The 10,775-nt window shown below is 48.8% G+C and overlaps 2 protein-coding genes across 2 annotated transcripts in view; both read right to left on the bottom strand.

The window, feature by feature from the left end:
* Positions 1–5,388, bottom strand: part of KIF4A (kinesin family member 4A) — a 37,011-nt gene extending 31,623 nt beyond the window's left edge. The window contains 4 exon segments of the mRNA XM_015826450.1: positions 306–523; positions 2,685–2,875; positions 4,349–4,463; positions 5,266–5,388. Of these exon segments, the coding sequence (XP_015681936.1) occupies positions 306–523; positions 2,685–2,875; positions 4,349–4,463; positions 5,266–5,388 (647 nt within the window).
* Positions 1–10,775, bottom strand: part of LOC107297086 (histone H3-like) — a 92,444-nt gene that overhangs the window by 58,137 nt on the left and 23,532 nt on the right. The gene's annotated exons all lie outside the window — the stretch shown is intronic.

Raw genomic sequence — 10,775 nt, 5'->3', positions numbered from 1 at the left:
TCATGAAAGGGCCAAGTTTAAAGACCCCAGGTTGTGGACTTCAACTCCCAGAATTCCTCAACCAGGCACCCTGACTGAGGAATTCTGGGAATTGAAGTCCACAAGTCATAAAAGGGCCAAGTTTGAAGAGCCCTGCTTGTGGACTTCAACTCCCAGAATTCCTCAGCCAGGCACCCTGACTGAGGAATTCTGGGAGTTGAAGTCCACAAGTCATCAAAGGGCCAAGTTTGAAGACTCCTGGCCTCATACCATCCCAGACAAATGATTATCCAATCTTTTCTTGAGACTCTCCAGGGATGGAGCACCCCCGACTTCTGGAGGCAAGTTGTTCCACGGATTAATTGGTCTCCCTGTCAGGAAATTTCTCCTTCGTACTAGATACTCAATGTTCCTCCCTTAAAATCAGTGAAGTATTAAGAAAGAATTTTACCTTAATGCCTCCCTTGGGGTCCTCGCGGATGCTGATCTGAGAAGTCCGTTCCTTGCCTGTTGCCAACAGGTCCAAGATATCTTCGTTGTAAATCTGAAGGAAGTAGAAGAGAGTCAAGCGGAATACAGCAGCTAATAAATCAGGGATGGGGAACTATGGCCCCTTCTGTGGACTTCCACTCCCAGAATTCCTGAGCCAGCCATGCTTCAATGACCGGTGGACTTCCACTCCCAGAATTCCTGAGCCAGCCATGCTTCAATGACCCGGGGACTTCCACTCCCAGAATTCCTGAGCCAGCCCTGCTTTAATGACCGGTGGGCTTCAATTCCCAGAGTTCCTGAGCCAGCCATGATTTAATGACCGGTGGACTTCAAGTCCCAGAATTCCTGAGCCAGCCATGCTTCAATGACCCGTGGACTTCCACTCCCAGAATTTCTGAGCCAGCCCTGCTTTAATGACCGGTGGGCTTCAATTCCCAGAGTTCCTGAGCCAGCTGTTTTAATGACCTGTGGACTTCAACTCCCAGAATTCCTGAGCCAGCCATGCTTCAATGACCCGTGGACTTCCACTCCCAGAATTCCTCAGCAAGGCATGTTTCAATGACCCGTGGACTTCAACTCCCAGAATTCCTGAGCCAGCCCTGCTTTAATGACCTGTGCAACTCCTAGAATTTCTGAGCCAGCCCTGCTTCAATGACCCGTGGACTTCAACTCCCAGAATTCCTCAGCAAGGCATGCTTCAATGACCCGTGGACTTCAACTCCCAGAATTCCTGAGCCAGCCATGCTTCAATGACCTGTGCAACTCCTAGAATTTCTGAGCTAGCCCTGCTTTAATGACCGGTGGGCTTCAATTCCCAGAGTTCCTGAGCCAGCCATGATTTAATGACCGGTGGACTTCAAGTCCCAGAATTCCTAAGCCAGTCATGCTTCAATGACCCGTGGACTTCAACTCCCAGAATTCTGGAATTCCAGAATTCTGGGAGTTGAAGTCCATAGTTCCCCACCCCTGCAATAAATGAAGGCTTTGGCCTTGCCTTACATTAGCTGACTGCAGAATCTGTTTTCAAGTGTGAACACCGAGTTTGTGGAACTGTTTTGGCTTGGAAACATAAGCCAAATGTTGACCAAACAGATAGCTGGCTACTTGCTTAAAATAATCACCTTTTCAACGTTCAGGAAAATGTTTTTATTTTTGTTTTTTTTTCAAATATATTTATTGACTGGAAACTGCTGACTGGTATTTTGTTGGCCAATGGACAGTGCTGGTCATTTATCAGCCAGCTTTCCTTGCTACCCTATCAGCAAAATCTGGAGAGTATATTCCCCTTATACTACTCTTACTTGATTTAATTATATGTTGTTAGCAAGGCTTCGGTTTATCATTTTATTGGGCTATGAAGGGATGGTTAAATTAAAGCAGTAAACAACACCCCAGTCAAGGAACCACCACCTCAGGCAAACAAGCTAACAGGAAACAGCAGCCTAATCGGGGAACCACCAAGAACACTCCCATTAACACTGACAGAGCAAGCCACTGGTATATAAACGGAGAGCGGACCCCACTCCCTTCTAGCGCTGATGATGTTGCTTAGTTGGGTCATGAAATGTCTGCAAAAAGACAACCAGCTGAGAAGAGCATCAAGGACCTCGCACTCCGCAAACCCTACTCCCCTCTAGCACGGATGATGTTCCCTAGCCAAGCTCAGAGAACACCAAGGACCCCACAATCCTCCTCCCACACTCCCTTCTAACACTGATGATGTTCCCTAGTTGGGTCATGAGACGTCTGCAAGAAAATAGCCAAGCTCAGGGACCACCAAGGACCCCACAATCCTCCTCCTCCTACCACACTCCCTTCTAACACTGATGATGTTCCCTAGTTGGGTCATGAGACATCTGCAAGAAAACAGCCAAGCTCAGAGAGCACCAAGGACCCCACAATCCTCCTCCCACACTGATGATGTTCCCTAGTTGGGTCATGAGACGTCTGCAAGAAAACAGCCAAGCTCAGGGACCACCAAGGACCCCCCAGTTCAACCGAGCGACAAATATTCTCTTCTATCGGTAAACCGATTCGTTGTTCAGGAGCCCACCCAGATAGCCCATCAACCAGATTCTTCTTGACCGTTCCAATGCCCAAACCCTTCAAAGACCATCAGGGGGGGGTCCTAATAATTACAGCCCGGTTTGGATTTCAAACCCCCCGCCCCAAATAAGCTGATCTGCGTCCTTTGGCTCCGAATGTCAACTCACCTCCAGATAGGAGACTTTCAAGGCGAAGTGCCACTCGGTTTTTTGTTTCAGTTCTTGGAAGAGCAGCATGATGACGCGGGGAATGGCTCCAACCGCGGGGTCGTTCTCTTGATCGGCGGTGTAGGCCCCGCCCATGGAGTAGGTCTTCCCGGAGCCCGTCTGCCCGTAGGCCAAAACCGTGGCGTTGTAGCCTGCGGAGCGACAAGCACAAAACCGAAGTAGACGAGTCAACGGCGTAGCCCTTAAAGCAGCTCCTTATGGCAGTTCTCGCAGCACACCTGAGATACCTAAGAAAAGTGACCCACTCTGCACATTTTCCCAACCTTGTACGCCTTTTTTCTGATTGGTTTACGCCCTGGCTGGTATTGGCTTTGAGGGTGTCCAGCCACCTCAGTTTTTTTTTGTGGCCTGGTTTCCTTCCACCACTGAGCATAACACTGACCATAACTGCTTTTTGCCCCCAGTAGCATGATCAGCTTAGAGAGTAGCAAATTCCTGATGTCTGTGGAGATTCTCAGACATTCCAGGTCAGGGTTGTCCCAAAGGTGCTTTTTCCACGAGGCAACTGGACTTTCTTGTTTTTTCTTTGAAGATGTTTTGCTTCCAATCCCAGAAGCTTCCTCAGCTCTGGATGGTGGAGAGTGGAAGGATTTGTACTCCTTGAAGACAGCTGGTCATTTGCATCCTTTTAGAGAGCCGTTGAGGCCACCTGGAGGTTTATCTGTGTCCTCATGGAACTTTCTTATTATGCTTTGAAGACGTTTCGCTTCCCATCCCAGAAGCTTCAGCTCCCACTGGATGGTGGGGAAGGGAAGGATTTATACGCCTTGCAGACAGCTGGTCATTTGCATCCTTTTAGAGAGCCGTTGAGGCCACTTGGAGGTTGACCTGTGTCCTCAGGGCCACCCGAGTGGGGCAATTGTACTCATCCCCAACAGCCTGCGCCTGTCTTCAACCGGGAAGGGACCCAAGGCAGAAAACATCCTGCAGCCAAAAAGGCTCCACACCCATTTGCACCACTCGGGTGACTCCGAGGACACACACACTTATGGAGGGCTGTTCTAGGTACGAGGGGGGGGGCTCCTCCAGGCCTCCGAGGCCTAGAACAGACTTCCGGAAGTGGCATCCACGCACTTCTGGAGGGCTGTTCTAGGCCCGGGTGGGGGCTCCTCCAGGCCTCCGAGGCCTAGAACGGACTTTGGAAGTGGCATCCACGCACTTCTGGCAGGCTATTCCAGGCCTGAGAGGCCTCCTCCAGGCCTCCAAGGGCTAGAACGGACTTCTGGAAATGGCATCCACGCACTTCTGGAGGGCTGTTCTAAGCCTGGGAGGCCTCCAGACCTCCGAGGCCTAGAATGGACTTCTGGAAGTGGCATCCACGCATTTCCGGTGAGCCGTTTTAGGCCTGGGAGGCCTCCTCCAGGCCTCTTGAGGCCTAGACTGGTCTTCTGGAAGCAGTATGCATCCAGCCGGTTCTCTGAACTCAGCAAAATTGAGCTACTGGTTCTGACAGGACCATTGCGAACTGGCTGAATCCCATCACTGGTTTTAAGTCAAGGACTATCTGTACATGCTCTTTTGGAAACGTGAAAGACGAAGCGTGTCTCTGGGATTGTGACTTTTACGGCAATGCCCTCTGAACGCCCAGCTTTCGAGGCTCTTACCAGAGAAAATACCCCTTACAAGAGGGGCAATGGAGGTACTGAAGACTTCCTCCTGCTCAGTCGACGGGTCAAAGACGTAGTCATAGGTAAAGGATTTGTCCTTGCCTACAATCACCTGCAGAAAAAGGAGCAGAAAGAGAAGAACAGTAACCATACAATCCTGTCATCTCACCTTTTGGGGGGGGGGATTTTGATCGAATCCAGCCTCTCCCAATCTCAGCTGTCGATCCTGCCAGAGCGACCCAGCGCAGCTTTAGCGGCCCCATTAGTAGACGTCCTCCCACCAGCTGCTGTTCTTCTGGCTTCTGCACCACCCCAAGCTGTTGCAAGGCCCCACCTAATTAGGAAGGCCTCCTTCTCCCAGATTGCCCATCTCCTCCAATGTTAGCAGCGCTGACAGTGAGGACTTCAACTCCCAGAATTCCCCAGTCCGCTTGGGAGTGGAAGCCTCCCCCCCAACTTAAAGCATGCTGGGTGGGGAGACTCGCTCTCTTTCTGGCTCCAGGTAGTCCTCGACTTACGACCGCAACCCGAGCCCAAAATATCCGTCGCTAAGCAAGACAGATGTTCGGCTGAGCTTTGCCCCCATTTTACGGCCATTCTCGCCACCATTGTTAAGCGACTCATTCAGTCATTAAGCGAATCTGGGTTTCCCCCTTTTGCTTGGGATCCTGCCACCATCATAAATGCGGGTCAGTTGCCAAGCGTCCAGATTTTGTTCAACTGACCACGGGGACGGTCAGAAGGGTGAAAAATGGTCCTAAGCAATTTTCTTCACTGACATTGTTAACTCTGAAAGGTCACTAAACAAACGGCTGTAAGTCAAGGACTACCTATAGCAGGACATTCCCGGAAGAGCTATACAATGTCAGAAGTCAAAGTGCAAGAGCACCTGCCAGCTGCAAATCTTTCCTCACCTGTGGCTCTCCAGGGACGAAAGACAAACACATCTGGCAACCTTCCGAGGTCTCTTTGGGAACGAGCGGGCGGCATCGCAGTGCCACCTTCACCGGGATTACCCGGTCTTCTTCTTTAGGCATTTTCTAATTCTTATCTTCCTGAAAGAAATCGCAAATGTTATGACGCATAAAAGCAAGCGTAGCCTTTTTTCCCCCCCAGCAAGCAGCACTTTCCAAACATCAGCATCCACGTATAGGTTGGTGACGATCAATTATAAACATATAAGGAACGGTTGCTGGAATTGGGGATGTCTACTTTAATGAAGGACCAGGGGGGGACATGACAGCAGTGTTCCAATATCTCAGGGGCTGCCCCAAAAAAGAGGGAGTCAAGCTATTCTCCAAAGCGCCTGAAGGCAGGACAAGAAGCAACGGATGGAAACTCGTCAAGGAGAGAAGCAACCTGGAACCAAGGAGAAATTCCTGACAGAACAATTAACCAGTGGAACTACCTGCCTCCAGAAGCGGTGAATGCTCCAACACTGGAAGTTTTTAAGAAGAGACTGGACAGCCATTTCTCCAAAATGGTATATAGGGTTTCCTGCCTGAGCAGGGGGTTGGACTAGATGACCTCCAAGGTCCCTTCCAACTTTATGTTCAGACTGGGTTTGGCATTTTGTCTACCTATCGAGTCCTTTCCAAGGACCTGGGATAGGCAGATGTGGATGTTTGATGGTATTACAGATCTCGTCGCAGGATGGAAGCGGTTCCTAGGAAGGCCGCCTTTTGCAATTGACTAATGGAGAATTTGTCAATGCCGATGATGGTGTCCAAGTGGTGCTCCAGTTGTTTTGGGATTGCACCCAAGTCGCCTATTACTATTGGTGCCACCCTTGCTTGCCTTTGCCACAGTCTTTCTATTTCTATTTGTAGGTATTGTATTATTATAATACAATACAATACAATATAATATAATAATAATTATAATTATATTATAATAATACTGGAACACGGCTATCACGGCCCCCCTCGTCCTTCTCTTCATTAAACTAGACATACCCAATTCCAGCAACTGTTCCTTACAGTTGTCATGGCAACTGGACTTCGAACTGGATTCGAAACGTTTTGCTTCCTCAGTCTGAGCTGTAGAAAGAAATTGCACCAACAAGAAAAGAAGTCCATTTGTAATGAGTCAACTGCCAGACAACTTACCTGGAGGACTGAGAATTTGCCTTGAGCCATTGCTAACGCTAGGAATTTATTACTATCAAAGGCCCCTTTGAACTGAGCTCAACTCCTTGCGATTTGACAGACACAGTCATATGGATCTCTTGGCAAAATGACAGAGGTTGCTTGATTTTGCCTTCGAGGAGGTTGGGAAATTTCCCGGTTTAACCGACCCCTTTGGATTTCTTCATGGCGTCCCACCCAAATGCTAACCAAATATGGTCCCATGTAGCTTCTTGAAATCAGCCAAGCTCCACCAACTGCACAGCTATAACTCTCTGTCGGTCGCAGATGTACGCCCGGAAAAGAGTTTTCCTTAGCGGAAAACTCCTACAAATCAGTGTTATGCCTTAGAGCAGGGGGTTCTGTGGCATGTCAGCAACCGGTCCGCACAAACAAGCAAAGCCCCATCCGCGGGATGCAGGCAGCACAAAAAATCACACCCCCTCAGGTCCGTGGAAAAACCTCTCTCCAGGGAACCCCGGTGCCAAAAAGGTTGGGGATAGCGGAAAAGGACCCAAGTGAAAACTCAAGATTGACAGTTGCAAGAAGCAAAATAAAATAATAAAATAAAATAAAATAATAAAATAATAATAATATCTGTAATAACATCAAACATCCACATCTGCCTATCCCAGGTCCTTGGTAAGGACTCGATAGGTAGACAAAATGCCAAATCCAGTCTGAACATCTGGCTGACTGTGCGATGATCCATAATAATAATAATAATAATAATAATATAATAATAATATAATAAAATAATAATAATAATAATAATAATAATAATAATAATAATAATAATAATAATAATAATAATAATAATAATAATAATCTGCTGACTGCTGTTTAAAGTCACAAACTGCATATAACACCCCGGACTTAACAATTGTCAATAAGAAAGACAAAAAAAGTCTGGATAGTGGACGTGGCAGTGCCTGGAGACAGCAGAATAGACGAGAAAGAACTGGAGAAGAACACAAAATACAAAGACCTACACATAGAAATAGAAAGACTGTGGCAAAGGCAAGCAAGGGTAGAACCAATAGTTAATAGGCGCCTTGGGTGCAATCCCAAAACACCACTTGAACACCATTGGCATTCACAAGTTCACCATTAGTCAATTGCAAAAGATGGCCTTACTAGGAACCACTTCCATCCTCTGACGAGATCTGTAATACCATCAAACATCCAGATCTGCCTATCCCAGGTCGTTGGTAAGGACTCGATAGGTAGACAAAATGCCAAATCCAGTCTGAACATCTGGCTGACTGTATGATGATCTATTATTATTATTATTATTAATAATAATAATAGCAAGGGTGGCACCAATAGTCATAGGCGCCTTGGGTGCAATCCCAAAACAACTGGAGCACCACTTGAACACCATCATCGGCATTGACAAATTCGCCATCAGTCAATTGCAAAAGGCGGCCTTGCTAGGAACGGCTTCCATCCTTCGACGAGATCCGTAATACCATCAAACATCCATATCTGCCCATCCCAGGTCCTTGGGAAGGACTCGACAGGTAGACAAAAATGCCATATCCAGTCTGAACATCTGGCTGACTGTGCGATGATCAATTATTATTATTAGTAATATTAATATTATTATTATTGTATTAATAATAATAAAATATTATTATTATTATTATTATTATTATTATTAATAATAATAATAATAATAAAAGCAAGGATGGCACCAATAGTAATAGGCGCCTTGGGTGCAATCCCAAAACAACTGGAGCACTACTTGGACACCATCATCAGCATTGACAAATTCGCCATTAGTCAATTGCAAAAGGCGGCCTTGCTAGGAACGGCTCCTATTCTCCTAAATTTGAAAAACCCAGGAAAGGTAGTGGAAATAAGCCAGAGGCAGCAGGGGAGGAGAGAATATCCCAGGAATCCCTTGGAAGAGAAGCCTCCGGGGCTGCCTCTGGGCATAGCAGGCAAGGACCGCCCCGGCTCGATCTCAAAGGCACCCCCCTCCGGGCTGGCAGCCCAGGCCTACCTCGCAGGGTTGTTGTTCGACGGGGGAAAAAAAAAACACCACAGCCCCCGCCCCCCAAAAAATGGCGGGGAACGATGGGAACCCCCCCAGGGGAGGCGGCTCTTCTTCCCTCCGGCAGGTTTCCGAAGCCTCCGGCTGGAAGAAGCGTCTCGCCTGCTCGCTTTGCCCGCCGACCGTTGCTGGCCGATGGCCGGTCCTCCTTCGCGTCCTCCCACCCCGTTTAAACGTGGCGCCAACCCGGGTGGGCGGGGTCACGTCGGCCCGGACGTCGGGACGTCGCCGCCCAGAGGCGCATGCGCCGTTAAGCCCGGGTTGGAGCGTGTTTGTTTGTGTATGTGTGTGTTTTCCTAGGCAGAAAAACGGCCCAGGCAGTGTAAATGTAGCGGTTGGGGCCTAAAAGGGCTTCCGAAAGGCATTGCGGAGGGGGGGATTCTCGGTGGGGGGGATGGCCCTTTCTGCGCCCTGAGGGAAGTCAACGGCGCCCGCCATTTTGCCGACTCCTTCTTGGGCGTTTGCTCTACCCCCTCGGAACTCTATGGTAAGTCCCGACGGAGGAGGTCCGTGTCAAAGCAACCCCGCCCATTTCAGCTATGTCACGTGGGCGGGATGAAGCTGGCCTTTGTCATTATCGAAAAGACGCTCTGGCCGCCGCCGCCGCGCCCGCTCTTACGTCACCCGCCGCCGGGCAGCGTTGCCATGGTAATCCCCTCATATGGCGGAGGGACCCGCCCTCGCGCTTTCAACCAATCCGAGTGCCGTCTCTACCGTCGGGGCAAGAACGCCCGGCCCAATAGCGGAAGGAGATGCCTTTCCTTCCTAGTCTGATTGGCTTTGCGGGTGAGGAAGGGCCCGTTGGGATTGGCGGAAGGAGAAGAGGGAGGCGGGCCCTCCCGGATTCCCTCAGACCAGCTGCTGAGGCCGGCGGGGAAAGGCCGCCAGTTCCCGGCGCTGAGCTGCGGGGAGACCGGAGGAGGGCGAGGCCGGTTCGTGGCGGGCGTCGGTCCCGTCCCTGGAAGGCAGGCCCGAGAGAGGCGGCGCTTTCCGCGGAAGGAGTGCGACGGTGGTGGCCTGCGGGACTCCCGGAGACTTGAGGCTGAGCCAGGTCGGGCCTAGGAAGACTCAGGGCTGCGGGGGGGTCGAAGAGATTCTCCAGGAGGGCTTCCTTTCTGGGGAGGGAGAGGAGGGGAGAGGCTGGCCAGGCCTTTGGAGCTGGAAGGGCTGCCCTCCTCGCTCTTTTCTTCAGTTCCTTCCTTGTCCTCGTTTTACGACGGCAAGGGCTTTAGGGACAGGGAGGCTCTCGCTCCCTTTTACGTGTGTGTGTGTGTGTATAAATATGCATATACCAATAAAATTGCAATATTATGATTTCAATATATATATATATATATGTATATTTCAATAAAAATTATCGAAATTCAATATTATACAAATATGTATATATATATATAACAATATGTATGTATATATATATATATATATATAATATATATGTATGTAGGTCTTTAGTTATTCGGGCTTTCTCCCGCATAGAATCAAAAGTACCTTGGCGACGTTTCGACGAAGTCACATTCGTCATCTTCAGGCTGGTGTCTTCAGCTTCGTGCTTCTAGGAGTAGTGTGCGATCGCAGCTGTTTCTTCCTTTTAACTGCCAGTGGGGTTTGAGCTGATTGGGTGGGAGCTTGGCTGTGTTCTGATTGGGTGGAGGTGTGTTCTGATTAAGGAGCTTGGCTGTGCTCTGATTTGATGGGGGGTTGGCTGTGCTCTGTTTGGGTGGGGGCTTTGTTGTGCTCAGGTTAGTCTGAGTTGCAGGGGAATTTGAGGTGGTGAGCTTCATTGCTGTTGTTTGGCTTCGTGTTCGTGGTCGTGCCACATATTTATGGTGGGTGTCAGTTTGCTTCATGTATGGATTGGAGGGGTTTAAAGTGGCTAATGATGCAGCTGTGGACTGGCTTCTGGCAGTTAAAAGGAAGAAACAGCTGCGATCACACACACTACTCCCAGAAGCACGAAGCTGAAGACACCAGCCTGAAGATGACGAATGTGACTTCGTCGAAACGTCGCCAAGACACTTCTAATTCTATGCGGGAGAAAACCCGAATAACTAAAGACCTACATACAAACACCCGCGAAAACCTCAGAAAACATATATATGTATATTACTATACATATGTAATATAATTGATATGTAAATATATATCAGTATATGCTGTGTATGTATGTATGTATAATATAAATAAATAATACAACGTATACCGGTGTGTGTATATATGTATGTGTGTGTGTGTGTAT

This window comes from Protobothrops mucrosquamatus, unplaced genomic scaffold (genome assembly GCF_001527695.2).
Source record: "Protobothrops mucrosquamatus isolate PMUCROS unplaced genomic scaffold, P.Mucros_1.0 scaffold3145, whole genome shotgun sequence".
In the NCBI taxonomy this organism is placed as follows: Eukaryota; Metazoa; Chordata; class Lepidosauria; order Squamata; family Viperidae; genus Protobothrops; species Protobothrops mucrosquamatus.
This window is presented reverse-complemented; position numbering and strand designations above follow the sequence as displayed.